The sequence below is a fragment of the Drosophila ficusphila genome, unplaced genomic scaffold (genome assembly GCF_018152265.1).
Source record: "Drosophila ficusphila isolate 14025-0441.05 unplaced genomic scaffold, ASM1815226v1 contig_414, whole genome shotgun sequence".
Classification (NCBI taxonomy): domain Eukaryota; kingdom Metazoa; phylum Arthropoda; class Insecta; order Diptera; family Drosophilidae; genus Drosophila; species Drosophila ficusphila.
In genome coordinates this window covers 16,619,139-16,633,759 of record NW_025064328.1, presented here as the reverse complement: position 1 = coordinate 16,633,759, position 14,621 = coordinate 16,619,139, and the positions used below count along the sequence as shown (strand labels likewise).

The 14,621-nt window shown below is 40.1% G+C and overlaps 2 protein-coding genes across 2 annotated transcripts; one reads left to right on the top strand and one right to left on the bottom strand.

Annotated features, from left to right (window-relative positions):
* Positions 1-386: 386 nt before the first annotated feature.
* On the top strand, positions 387-2,556 carry LOC108093616. The gene is made up of 4 exons (XM_017193752.2): positions 387-542; positions 715-862; positions 1,029-1,799; positions 1,852-2,556. Exons 1-4 carry the CDS (start codon positions 444-446, stop codon positions 2,358-2,360), a joined length of 1,527 nt encoding a protein of 508 aa, XP_017049241.1. The 5' UTR covers positions 387-443; the 3' UTR covers positions 2,361-2,556.
* A 122-nt stretch (positions 2,557-2,678) lies between these two features.
* LOC108093617 (Na(+)/H(+) exchange regulatory cofactor NHE-RF1) lies at positions 2,679-14,404 on the bottom strand. The gene is made up of 2 exons (XM_017193753.2): positions 13,983-14,404; positions 2,679-3,970 (listed from the first exon to the last, which is right to left on the bottom strand). The coding sequence occupies exon 2, from the start codon at positions 3,960-3,962 to the stop codon at positions 3,069-3,071; it is 894 nt and encodes a 297-aa protein (XP_017049242.1). The 5' UTR covers positions 3,963-3,970; positions 13,983-14,404; the 3' UTR covers positions 2,679-3,068.
* Between the last annotated feature and the right edge of the window lie 217 nt (positions 14,405-14,621).

Below are 14,621 nucleotides of genomic sequence, written 5' to 3'. Positions count from 1 at the left end.
TTAAGCTTGGAAATAATTAAGCTTTTAGTCACTAGTTTTTTCTAGACTACGCCGTAAAGATTTTTTCCTGTGTTTATTTATCGGCTCGATTTAAATCACAATTGTTATGTCCACGAAAGACAGTCGAAAACATACGAAACACGGCACTTCAAGTGCGCAATGGCCTCATTTTCGGGGGCAGTAAACGTAGCGCGTAGCCAAATTGCTCTGCATTTCGAAATATCAGTCACTGCAATTACCCATCAAGTATCCACTAATTGCAGTTTGATGGTGTAAGCTTTGGCGCTTTCAGATTTAAAATTGGCGCGCACCTTAACAGCCACAGTTTGCAGAGCTCTCTTAACTTTGCCGATGATATGGCAGCTCAATCTCAGAATTTCTTTTGGCAACGTTAAAGTGGCTTCTTTGCTCTCGGTGAAAAAAAAAACATTTTAGCCGTTTAAATGGCTCTGACAATTACAAAGTTTCGAAATTCGAGTGGCGTAGCAGCACCGAACGTGGTATTCCGCCCAAAAACAGCGGATCCGCAGCCAGTAACTAAGGTGAATAGCTGTCAGTAAAACATATAAACAACTCCCCTTATTATTGTTTTCACCTGGTGTTGCCGGATCGTTCAAAATCCCATGAACAGCTGTTAAGTAACATGTGTGAAGTGGCGATCACAACAGAGAAATGTACAACAAATACTTTTATTAAATTAATTAATCTGCGCAGAAACCCTTCGCGAAACTCGAGGCGGGAAATGCCACAGTGAAGATCACTTCTGGAGGTATCGTGGTCAATAAAATACCAGCTCTCATAAGACCAAGTATGAAGAGAGCAACAACATCAACAACAACATCTCCAGCTGGCACAGTGGGATGTAAGTAGCAAAACGTTGATAAAAAAAAATAATTTTTTCAAGGTTTGGCAATGCATTTTTACAATATCTTGGTACAATGCTTTTATACAGTTACAATTTTAAGTTTCAATATTTATAATTTAAACAAAATACATTGAATTATGTTATTGAATTATCCTTTTTTCAGTTCCAAGCCTCAAGACGCCAAAGTATGTAATTCAGGCAGGTCCAAGCGGATCCTCCGGCAACCAACTGCAGGTGATATCGAGGAAAGATTCTCAAAGCCTGGGAGTGGCCATCAGTTCACTGCCGCCGAACACAATCATCAAGGCCACAACGAGACCAGTCCAAGCTCCTTCCGTAACACCAGCTTCATCTACAGTTACTTCGGCATCGTCAACACCGAGGAGTTCCCGGAGTGCTGTCCACTCCACGCCAACTGTGGCGGCTGATTCCAGAGTTTCCTCCGCCGTGCGACAAGCTGTTTTCATAAAGCGAGAACTTCCCCAGCCGCAGAGGAGCATGAGGAGTTTGACTTTGGCTTCGGTGGAACAAGCACCTCTCCTTCATTTGGGTGTGGCTCCAGAGCACATGTCACTGCTGAAGCGGCTCATCTGTAGAAGTGCCAATATCACACACCTGGACTGTTGTATTACCTTAAGGAAACTCCGTCAGAATGAACCTTTCGCTTTGCTAGCCGAGCACTTTGAGCTAAGCGAATCGGATCTCGAGGACTCTTTCAAACGAACGCTTATAAAACTGGCTCGCTATTTGCGACCCCTGATCCGCTGGCCGGATGTACGGCAATATAACGTACGGTTTAAGCACACGCCATTGGACTACCGGGCCAATCTGCTGCATGTCCGCTCTCTAATCGAGTGTGTGGAAACGGATGTGGCACTGAATTTAGGATTGGGCAGCGACAGCTACAAGTTCATATTGTGCATCAATACAAATGGTAAGCTTCAGTTTATATATCGTCCCAAAATTAAGTTTTGACTTCTTTCCAGGTATTATCAGTTACGTGTCTAGTGCCTTTCCCGGCAATTGCGACGATCTCCAGTTGTTTGAGGCCAGCAGATTTCGAGACGTCATCCCCAAGTACCTAACCTTGTGCGCCGAGCCCGGCAAAGCAGTGCCTCGTGCTCGACGAACGGGTATGGAGGAGCCCCACGACTCGGCGGATGAGGATGACTACCAGCCGGCGGAGGAACCAAAGCGATCCCTTAGCAAATTCGAGGCCCAACGTTTAGGCGGGCAGCTAGCAAACCAGCAGTCTCTTACCGTTGTAGATGGTACGCTCACCTCGAAGCGAGCTTCGTCTGTCCAGCTGCCCACCCTGAAGGCCCAAGAACCTGCCTGCAGAGCCCAAATGCGCGACATGATCGATTGCTTGAGGGAATTCAGGGTGCTCGGTCACTCTGCTATTCAGCAAAAATCGTTGCTGGGATATATTGATGAAATGATTGTAGTGGCTGCAGCCCTTTGTAACCTTAGACGACAGGAGTTGCACTTTTAATTTAAAATATTTCGTGGACAGTATAATGGCCTGTTTTAAGGCCAGTAAGCTGTGTTTCTCTGTTAATAAAAATGTAACTTTAATAATGTAGACGCAAGCAAAACTTTTCAATTATAATCTTAAGTTATAAAACAATGTTCGATTTCTAAAGGCAATAAATCCGTTAAATACTTTTTATACAAATAATTTGAACATATCCGAAACCTTGTATCTTTCTCAAATTTAACTAAACAGAGCACATTAGTTTCGCCACTTTCAAAGTCCGATTCCCCTGGTTTGTTTGATCAGCTGCTCCATTTAAAAACACTTGCAGTCGTATTTCTTTTATCATTTTGCTTTATTTACTTTACAAAAATACAAGCAAAACTAAGTACATATTCAACGAAAGTTTTTCAATGAACCGGGGCAACATTGCCAATTGGAGTTTGCAATATTTAAGTTAGAAGAATACAGGTCTGTCGTTTGTATAGATATTCCAAGGGTAGGTGCTCCATCCTCTCCGCTTTCACTACCATTGTCGGTCGCTTTTTCTCTCTTAGGGTCTAATAATTAAAAACTTGCTTAGTTAATAAGTGACTCTGCGTACTAATAGCTAAACATATTGTATATTGTGTGGTGTATGCCTGACAAAACCATCTTTAGCTCCTCATCCTGACATTATAACAAGTATGGTGTTGGGGTTTCCTCTTCTCAATCGTTGTGTTCGTCTCAGAGCTTCTGGATGATGTCGAACTTCTTCTTCAGGTCCACGCTCTCGTTCTTGGGATCGTACTTCTTCTTGGAGGCCAATTTGGCTCGCATTTCGGCGACTGTCAGTGGCAGGTTCAAGCTGCCCGCCCGATTGCCACCAGTCGCTGGGGGCGGCGTGATGGGCGTGGTCAAGCTATTTGTGCCGTTGCCGTTGGTGTTGTAAACACTGCCGTTATTATTGATGCCGGCCTTGGTGGCCGAGGGCGGTGGGGGTGTGCTCATCAGAGTGTTGTTGTTAATCGGCGACGAGGGTTTACCTGTTCCATTCTGGATGGGCGGAGGCGTTACGACAACTGGGGCTGCCGGGACTCCCCTGTCGACCACATCCAACTCGGAGGCATTCACGGTGCTGCCGCTCTGAATGCTGCTGGCATTTGAGGATCGCTTGGTGCTCACCATGCTAATGCTGCTGATATTGGCACTGGCTCCGGGCATCTCCTGCTTGGTGCCCTCGTAGCCATTCTGGCTGGCACTGCTGCCGTTCCCATTGCAGGCAGCAGACGCTGGAGGAGGTGGGCTCTTCACCTCGATGGCCTTGCCGTCCACATCGATGAGCAGCAGCCGGACTTCGTTGGCAATGGCCTTGATCCTGGCCACCACTTGCTTGTGCGTCTCGCTGCCAATGGACACACCGTTGACCTCCAGGATGCGATCGCCCTCCTTCAAGCCAGCCGCTTCTGCCGGGGAGTCGGCATCCACCTTGCCGATGAATTGCCCCGGCTTCACCTTCTCCGAGTGCAAATTGAAGCCGTACCCGTCAAAGTCGGGTCTTTTTACTATATGACACGTTTTGGTCACGCCCGGTGGCAAAGTGGGCGGTGTGGGCGTTTTTGGGGACGTGGGTGTGGACATCTTGGCTTCTAGAAAGACATTTACAAAAATTAATGAGCAATTACTCATTTTAAGGCCATTATTCGTATTAATTGTAGCTTAGGGAGGCGCTTTTTCGAGAGCTGTGTTGACTTGGCGATAACGAAATAAAAATCTTTAGCGTTGGAATTTTGACATGTTCCCTGTTTCCCTGGTGGAAAGCGAATAAAAAGCTTCGTTAAATATACAAATAAGAAATAAAAACAATTATTTTTTAGGAAAAAACCAAGCTTTAAATATGAAATATATTAAAGATTTTGTTCTTCATCTCTCTGGGTGTTTTTTAATTTACCAGGGCAACAGAATAATTGGAGGCTACAATCTGCCAATAAGAACCTATTTGCCGCTGAACCATTCACTGATAAAACTCAAGATTTCATAATGAGGTTTTTTTCTTGAACAATCGGGACACGAGTCTGAAATGGAAATGTCGCAACATAGTGCTTGGTTCGTTATTACAGTTTTTTTATATAGGCAATCAGCAGAGTCCAGTAGATACTCATATACGAGTATGTATATACATTTATGGCAACCAGCGACTACCGAAAGATAACGAAACTTCTCGTTCATTCAGCTTTTTGGCCACCTTATCGCGTATTCCCTTTATGACCGACATTGACAATATGCTGACCCACATTGAATGACCCTACAATTTGACCACGGCCAAAAGGGTCCAGCCCGGCGATCAGTGGTACGTGTTTCTTCGACTGTATTTTCGGTTTTCGGTCCAACTGGCCTGGCATAGTTTCGATGGGCATATCTAACAAGTACTTGCCATAATTGTAATTGCTGGCAAAATATCTTTTATGGTCGTGCTTAAGTTTGGGTTTTGTTTTGTTTTCGTCGCTGTTCTACATTGGCTTTGGAAACGGGCAAACAGGCAAATCGAAATTCCACATGCATGTGTTCATGGGTTAAAATTGATTTTGTACGCCCCGCTTATCTCACCTACTCACTCGTAGGAAAAGAACGTGATTTTCCTCAAAACTTGGCAACGGGACATAAATATTAGCAAAACAATTTTGTTAAATATAAGCCATGAAATGTTAACAACAAACGTGAATATCTTGAGTTCGGAAATGCTAATCACTTTTTCTATTATATAAAATAACAAACATTAATTTATATTATTCGAAAAGATATATGTTAGTGTTTTTTTCTTGGTCCTTCTAATGCAATAAGGCCTTGTCCAAACAATAAAATATATCTCATTGATGATCCATCAAGATTTCATGCTTAGAGCAATCAAAAATTCCCTGACGACCTTGAGGTCTTGAACTTAGTTTTGGCAGCGTTGCACTCGATTTGCTAACTTGCTAATTATTGATGGGACACACGTCGTTTATCGTCATCACACACAATTGTAATCGCCGCTCCGGTATTAATTGCCCGCAATTTCAGGCAACGAATGCAGCAGCCCACTTCAAAGCCCTGAACTTTGAATAATTAAATAAAATAAAACTCCAGTCAGTCTCAGGCATTGCAAATTACAAAGGCATTTGTGTTCCGCCTCAGCTTAAATTTCGCTCGGGTCTTATTTATATACTTATTTATGTTTTTGTTTTTTTACGACTTGTTTTGCATTTTTTGTTTGTCGAATGTTGAATCATCCGTCGACTGTAAGATTTATGAGTTAGCATTAGCTTTAGACGATCAACCCCACTTTGCCCCTTGGAGCCTTATTTGTTTTTAGCAAGATGAGCTCGTGTTTTTGGGCTGAGTGGGCGGGAAGGGGTACGACCTTGACTTTCCCACCGCCGATTGTTACCAGCTTCCATTGTAAGCGATTTTTAATTCAGTACAAAGGTAAACAATGAGGCGCAAAAAAATTCAATTCAGAACCAACAATAAGACAATTTGTGGGTGGGGGAGGGGTAGGGGGATGGGGCTTGGGATGTTTGCACGGGATGAGATCGAAATAATAATAAAAATAATAATAATTGTCTATACCCGCATGAATGTGGGTTTGCGGCACTCAACCAGTCGATTTATATTTGTATTAGGAAGCGGAACTGACAGTTGAAAAAACGTCACACAACATGATAGGCAACAAAACAAAGAAATCGTTAAATTGATTGACGGAAATTAAACGAAACATATAATGTTGTGTCTGTGGTTAATAAGGTACACAATTATACAAAAATTGCTATTAAATATAATTGAAGATGGTGCTACAACATAATGGAAACTAATCAAGGGGTTTTCGAACAGGTTGCTCCCTTGGTAATTGCGATACTTTCGTTTTGGATAAAGACTATGTATTTATGGAAATTATTAAGCTTTATCATATTGTAGTAGCATACTTTGAGTAGAAATTGGAGTAATTAATGCTTTAAAAAAAGTAAACTATATAACTTTGCAACTATTGTTTGATAGTATTTTAATGGAGAACCTTGAGTGCCATTGTAATTGTAATATTTGCTAAGTTCATAAATCGTTTTTTTGCTCTGTTAAGCGATTTCCCGTTGTCAGTTTGCTCCACTCTCCAGTTTCTCTCTCGATTCTCCGCTTCTAGAGCTTCGAGAACTGCGCAAACTTTAATTGAATTTGCAATCAAGCATGAAGTACACACACATATACTCGCAGGTTTTATCATTCACAATGCTTGGGGAATCGCCCGCTGGCCAAAACCCCCGACCGCCCACAGCCCCGCCCCCTCGGACAGCCCGCATGGGGACAACAACAGACAGCCTCCATTGTTGTTGGCTGTTTGTTTGCTTAAGCGGTTTCTCATCATTAAAGCAAATTAGCCGTTAGGCACTTACAGGTAGTTGATTTCGATTCGGTTAGGGATTCTCCAGCCCCATTTCTCCCCCTCCCCCTGCCCCTCCCCCTCCCCATATCCGTTATACGAAAGTATGTACCCTAATCCCTAAAACTATAGAACCTTGCGGAATTTTCTCTATGTGAACTTTTGGTACGGGCGGCATTCTTTCAAGTGAACTCTAATTAAATCCACTGTATTGTTAAACTTTCGCACATTTGAATGGAATTTAATTGTGTCTTCTGTAAATATGCAATCTCAGGATCCGATAAGCTAGGAAATAGAAGGGAAACAACCGAATATCTGAGATAAAATAAATTTACCAAGTGTCTCATTCTAGGAGTTTATTTTGGGTTTATCGCAGCAAAAATTAAATGCAAATTCATCTTCGCTCAGGTGGGGAATTTGTGAAGCGAGTGCTAAACAAGTGAGTCATACGAGATGGTTGGAATCGTGGGGAGTGGGCAATTTAAGATATCAATTCATGGGAACGGATTTGTAATCAGATATCAAAGGGTTGGCCAAGTCACCCGGCAACTATTTCATTTCGATGGGCTTTCAGATAGTTCAAAAGTAAGGAAAACGAAAGCGATAGCGTTATCTCACTTATAATATTATTATAAAATATAGGAAATATTTGCTAGGTATTTATAAAGTAACCACCTTCTTGTGCCTTTAAGCAATAAGAATAAATCCCTAAAATATGAATTAGTCAAGTCGTAAATTTCAAGACAGGTGAAAAAGTGTGCGGGTAATTTATACGTATTATATAAGCCATCACATTGCTTAAACGATGCATCACAGGCCATTTAAAGCAACCTTAAATAATAAAAATATCAACTTATAGCAATAACAATTCACTGCCGGACAACTAACACAGCCGTAATAATAATATCTTTGGTTGTTATAAAAGTGACATTAAGTTAAAGGCAACGTAATAAATTAAACAAAGGCTGACGACATTCGCGAGTTCACTTGGAGTGATTAAACGGAGATTTTTATGCAAGTTATAAGTTATAAAGTTATAAACATATGGAAAACTGAAACCCAAGAGCAGGAAGAACTTTCACTATCTGCGAATCGTGATCGTCGATTTATGAAAAACACCGAATCCATTTCAATGTTGAGCCATTTAGACTTCAAGGAGGGAAACCTATAATTGATTTGGGTTCGCTTCGTACTGCATTGCCATTATCTTAACAACTTAAGACACATTTTAATTTCCATGTTTGACTTTATCAAATATTGTTTTTATTCCAGGCCTTCGAGACGGTTATCTTATCGCGACTTGATTTTAATTAAAGAATTCCAAACCCATTGCCCTTGTCCACTGCTGCTGATATAAGTGGGTAATTATGTGAGGCCTTTTTCGGAAGATGACGACAAAGTGATTAGATGCTAAAACGCTTTAGGTCTTTTTAACACCTAACAGTTGGTTGTGGTGACAGTTTCACTGCCACCCATGAATCACTTGCACAGATCTCCATAAAAATTCATTAGCAGCCTCTCACAAAACATTCGAGATTTCAGTTTCCAGATGAGAGAAGACGCATCTTCTGAGTGACTGTCGGTTGTTGTCGCCGCGGGCGGCTGAGAATGGTTAGCAAATACCTTGAGTACAGCTGGGAAACTCTGCAAAACTGGTTATGATTATTTATTCCTAGCATACCCCGGCTTATGGTTAAAGTACAGAAGAAGTATTAGACGAATTCGGAGGGTTAGTTTAACTGGTTAGGAAAATACCCGTAAAATCTTCTTGTGTTTGTTTCAAGAACTTTTAGTTTTTTTTTTCCGAACGTAAGTATTTCAACCGAATAAAATCATTAAATACTTAAAAGTTCTTTCTTACAGAACTATTACAAGGTACTCTAGGTTCGATTTATCCTAACCTCGACTGTTTTTTTTTTATTATTCAATGACAATGGAAAATGCTGTAATGTGAATGTAAATCTGGCTCTGACTCTGAATGTGACCTGCCTGGCCCCTGGCTTAGGAACCCAGGCTCGAGCTGAGATTCAGTCCCCAACTCTGAGATTGAGACACCTGCACATACATATGAGCGGTAGGTGGCAAAAGAAGACACTTGGCGGTAAACACTTGTCTTGCTAATCAATCCGCGCCCATAACAAAGTCCATTAAAATATTCCTTTGTGGTTGGGAATTATTTGCACAATATTTTTATGAGCTATTTACCTTGGTCACATGGGAATAGGGTCGAAGAGGAACAAGTTTATTTCCTTCTTATTAATGAAAACAGTTTGAATGTTAGTTGCTACCAAAGAATGCAATAAAAAAGTAGCCTTACGGCAAACCTTAATTGTCTTTCGATCCCCCGTGCTCTTTTCCAACATAACAACCCTACTCCATAATAAATTACAACTTTTGGCATAAAAGTGAATCTTGCAATTACACTTCGCACATTTCATTAGCGAGAAACAGGGACGAGAAAAGAGAAACCCCAAGAGGAGGCCAACCCGGGGCGTAGGGTAAGATGGGGTAAAACCGCCAAAAATGTATATTTGACGATGTCAAGCTTTCATTTATAAAATGATCAATGAACCAAACTATATTTCTGAAAGTTTAATCCCTTGGCTACATAATTCATTTAGAAAGTTTTTATGTAGCTTTTATTTTAAAAGAATTGTGATCTTTCAGAAGAAATGTTTAAAACGGCGGTTTTACCCCACCTAGTGGGGTAAAAACGCCATTCTGGTTTCAGTGTAGTTAAGTACCCAAATAATGTCAATAACTTCATAGAAAATTTTTTATTCAATTCAAATGGATATGTAACAACGAATATATAAAAAAAATAAAATAAAAAATAAGAAATTCAAATTAAAATAAATATAATCCTCTGTGTCATCGCTGTCTTCTACGTAGTCCATTTTTTTGGTCGACCATGCTTGAGAATTTTCTGTCATTTTGTTCTCGTCTGCCTCCCGTTTTAAAATTTTCGTTGAAATATATTTTCATCAATTTTTGCTTTTTTTCTTTGCGTAATTGTGAGGCATAATGCTGAAAGACATTCATTCTCGATTAAAACGAGTTTTTCCCTTATCAAATTGTGTGGCGTTTTTACCCCACCTTTTCGCGGCGTTTTTACCCCACGCGCCAATTTTTTTTCGAGGTCACTTAGTTTGTACAATTTTGGAAATATTGGCTAACTTGATACATGTACATCAGTATCAAGGTTCGTACTATAAGCAGACACTTACCTCTTTTTTTTAAGCCGTTAACTTACACTTGATTGAGCAATCTTTATAACAAAAATTTTTTGGCGCCAAGAAGTGAAACAAAAATGGCGCAATAGAAATTGTCACAACAAAGCTGCAGTATTCCGACCGACTGCAAAAACTGCGCATTATCGATCAGAATCGACATTATCAACGGTTACTAGTTTCGGCGGTTCATTTGAATTTAAAATCCAAATGGCGGTTTTACCCACCGGCGGTTTTACCCCATCTTACCCTACATATATCATTTCTTAGCGTTTCAGGTTTTCGTACAACGGATCTCAGGGCGTACTCAGCAATCAATCAAAACTTTAATAAGCAATTTGCAGAGTCGCCAAAAACTAAAAAAAAAAAAAGCAACACGAAAAAAGCCAGCTGGGGAAATTACGTGTAAAATTATAGAACTCGCCACGACAAGAGGAAATGTCAATAAAAAAGGAATTAAAGCGCTGGCCAAGCAGTCTTGCAGATGCAACAGCAGCAAGTACACAAATTGTTTTTGGATGTAAGCCGTGTAACTGGCTTGTTTCTGCCGGCTCTGCCGCCTGACGAAAAAAGCTCATAAAACTTGGCTGAAAAATTCTAGGCGCAATGTATCTGACGGAACGTGTGCATGTGGCAGCGCACACCAGAGAGCTCACAAGATACCCGCACACGGCTACAGATACAATCGCTGACGACACTGCGGGCCGAGTACAGAAACTTTTTAGCAACCAGCAAAATAATAACAAAAAAAAAAAAAAAAGTATAAAGATCGCCCTAAGTGGAGGGACCAAGGGTAGGAAGTGGGGGAATCAAGGGGCACCACAGGGAGAGCCACTTAGAAGCTGTATCTCTGTATCTGTAGAAACCCGGTCCTAACCAAATTCATTTTGATGCTGCGGCTGCCTCAAATATTTTTCGTGCGTTCATCCAGCGAATATTTTCGAAATACCCTAACTAAAGAGTACCTTCCAATGCTATTCAAGTATAAATATGGTTTGGTTAAAACTTAAGCTCTTTGTTATATTAAACCGTAGGCTGTCTCATACAGCTGTATTAAAATCTTTTTAAATAATATTTTTACTAAGAAGGTCCTTTAATATCTGCATCTTATACCATTCCTTTCAGGGCATCGATACTTCGATCTAACCGAATTTCAACTTCCTTTCCTGTTGCGTCTTGGATTTCGTTTTATTCCGTTTCTGTAGTTATTTTTTGGTTGAGCTTGAGAAAATAAAAATTGATTCTAGAACCTGTTTTTTGGCTTTGCCTGGTCTGGTCTTCACTCTGGTGGCTGCTTTGTGCTGGCCTTTTGAAATATCTTTGGCTTTGTACTTGTTTCGTTGCTGCTGTTTTTAGGCGTTTCTTCGGCTGTTGAATCTTGTTTGGGTCTCTTTTGTCCGAGCAGACAAACAAAAATAGGGAGTAGGAAAGTAAAACATTTCTGTGAGAGATCCCAGACTCAGGCCTGAACTGTGAACCGGGAATGGGGCTTTCGTTTTCGTTCGTTTGCCCCATCCACCTAATAAGGCACATATTTTGTATAATTTAAACCATCTTCCCTGGTCTTTCTTTTTCGAAAGTTTATCAAAAGCAAAAAGTAAAATTTCTAAGCTTTGGCTTGATTTATTAACTTGTAGCTTTCGGGAGAGTTCAGCTTTGCATTTTTATATAATAATGGTGAATTGACTGCGTCAAATTTTTTTTCAGTCGAGTGGAGACCTTGAGAATATTATAAATTAACGTTTAGAAAAAAATGATGAACGCCAGCTTAAGTAGAAATAATAATATTGCACAAACAATACACGGGCTAGTGTGCAAATTGTTGTTTTGCTTGCACACTCACATTAAAGTCGTAAGAAACTTTTGAAAAGCTGAAAAATATAATGTATATTCAGGTAGCATCCATTGTGCATAGACAAGTGCAATTGTGAAGATTTTCGCATGCCATTCAAAATGCAAATGAATGGATGTGGGAACCTTATGAGTCACGACTGGATTTTCGCCCAAATATGATAAATAGATTTAAGGCTTGCGAATTCTGTAGAAGCTCGACGGTTATCATTGTTTACTTTGTTCAAAATTTCATTCCGAATTCAAGGCTACGAAATCGAAAAGGCGATCAAAGCAATCACGATCACTTTTGGCCTTCACGATCAGCTGTTAGCTGGGGATAAAAATAAACAGTGTATTGAAATAGAGCTCCGCCATTTGTCTAATCACCTAATTAATCAAAATGTCATGAGCGGAGAAGTCTGGATAAAAATTCGGTTTTAGGATTCTATCTTCATGTCATGATTAGACTATTTCGCAACAAATAAGCGATTGAATGAATTCTAGGAACAGCTTAGAAAAAGGTGCACAATGAACCAACATTTTCATGGGAATTTTTTATAAATCTGAAGATTAACATTTTTTTTAGTTTATTTACCAGTGGTTTGGTCTTGAAGAATTCCCATTATCCATTAATAGATTCCACGTTTCCTAAGTCGATCCCCCTTACAGAACTGGTTGTGGCCTAGACTGTGTTTTTCAATGTTTTACTCAGATCTCTCAATCCTCAAAATGTGTCAAAAATCGTCGATCTGTGGCCGCGGTAAATGCAAAAACCCGATCGCTAAATACCGAAGCCGCAGACATTAATCGAATTAGCATAGCTAGTGACAAGCGCAGAAGGCACAAGATTGGATCTTAATCGTGGCAAGTGCCACAGAAAAAGCTACAAAAACAGTCTGAAGAAACCAGAAATACACGCGACAAAAATGCATAACCAGCAAATCAGGTGAAGTAAACCGGTGAATTAATAGCAACAACAACTAGCGACTTGAAACAAAAATAAAAGCAAAGTCCAAACAAAAACAGAGAAAAAAAACGATCAAAGAAACCTGCTTTGAAACATAGCTGGAATACCAGAGTTGTCACTTGGCCGAAACCCCAAGGGGATCGTGGTTTTTGGAAGGGGGTTTTAGGGGGTGTTACTGGGGAGTGCCTAACCGACAAGAAGAAGAAGTAGTCGTTGAAAAACCCGCCGAACTGAAAGCGATTTATGAATAGCGCTGAAACGAGAGGCCAGGCGATAAGCAAAAGAAAAGAGACAAAATCGCATGCATGTCGCATTTGAAAACGGCCTTATGCAATGCGATGGAAAGAGAAGGGGCGAGAGGGAGCGAGCGAGAGGGGGCAATAAATCAAAACAATTATTATGTAAGACGGTGTGGCTCTTAATGCAGTTAAAACAGTTAGCAAGGCAATACATTTAGCGGTACGCAATAAAAACATACTTTATTTTGGGTTATTTAGTCTATTTATTCAGCTTGGGTGCAGACAAAAAAAAATGTGCAAAATTTGGTGGTAACTCTTTCTATGCAAAGACTTCTTATCAGTTTCAATTATTTTTGATATCTTGAACTTATCAAAAGTAAATTTCCATAACGTTGTGCAAATTGCTATAAATTGATAATATTTGAATAATGTTGCCCTAAAATTATATTGTGGATCAATTTTTAAGGGAGAGAACTCTAAGACTAAAACAGAATGTTGGAATAAACAAAAAAGTTCTGATGTTGAATAATCGTTTTGTAGTCGTTCTCTGGTCATCATGTTTACTATAATTGTATTAGCCATAATTACTAGTAAATAATGAGATTAACTTTGATTTTTCAGTGTATATCGGTAATGCTGATTGCAGCCTCTTATCCATCTCGCTCCCACCACCTTATCTCCTTCTCTTTCCAACCCCAAACCGCTTTGCGTGTGTAAATTGTTTATTTAATTTCAGTTATTGAAAATGTTGTTTTTATGGCTTTCAAGTGGGATGGCTAACAAATGAATTGGACTTTTATTAACATTGTTAAATCATGGCAAATGATTCAATGCCTTTCGTACATATATTTTTTTGCACATTTATGTTTAGCACGTTGTTTTGGAATTCCAACGGAGTCAATTGATATTCTGGTCGCGTTTCGCTCAAGTTCAGTGGCTCTACAACTGTCTCAAGGCTGTTAAATTAATTTCTCGACTTACCGCTTTAAAAACAAATAGAAACAAGTCCCTTTCAAATGTTGTTGATTTTGGTTTTTAAATTGTTGTTAGTTGGATAATGTTGCTAAAATTGTTGCTGCTGTTGTTGTTGCACACTATTGTCACACACACACGCGTTGTTGTTGTTTTTGTTTAAGCCTTACAATTTTGTTTTTAATGAAGGAGCTGCAACAACAACGAACGACGAAACGAAAGCGAGCGCACACGAAAAAGTCGCACAAAAATCTGTCGGTTAAAATAACTGTTGACAGGCGAAAGAGGGAGAGCGGGCTATATACGCGACGGTTTTGTTGTTGTTATTCCTGGCGTTTAAAAGCGAGATCCGTTGGCACGATGTTAACGCTTTCCCGGGCAAATCGTAACTTGATTTCGGCCGCTGAAGCATGGTAGAATAAGTATAAGGTAGTCTCGACGGATCCGTCAGTCCATTATTGCCCACTGCAATGAGTGTGAGTGAAAAGGTGTTTTCTCGTAAGTGCGAAAGAAACCGGAATAGTGTGTGGGCTTAGTCGATCACCCCACCATCGGTTGTAATCTTTGTTTTGAGTTTGAGTTTGAGTAGTCAAACTCTCCCGCTAGAGGCCCTTTTTTAACATTGTTAACAGAAACTCCCAAACAGGC

Excerpts from the sequence above, each read along its gene's own strand:
- LOC108093616 (XM_017193752.2), top strand. The coding sequence starts at position 444 with ATGGCTCTGACAATTACAAAGTTTCGAAATTCGAGTGGCGTAGCAGCA. Across the intron at positions 543-714 it reads ATCCGCAGCCAGTAACTAAG|AAACCCTTCGCGAAACTCGA; the intron begins GTGAATAGCTGT and ends TAATCTGCGCAG. Across the intron at positions 863-1,028 it reads TCCAGCTGGCACAGTGGGAT|TTCCAAGCCTCAAGACGCCA; the intron begins GTAAGTAGCAAA and ends TCCTTTTTTCAG.
- LOC108093617 (XM_017193753.2), bottom strand. The coding sequence starts at position 3,962 with ATGTCCACACCCACGTCCCCAAAAACGCCCACACCGCCCACTTTGCCA.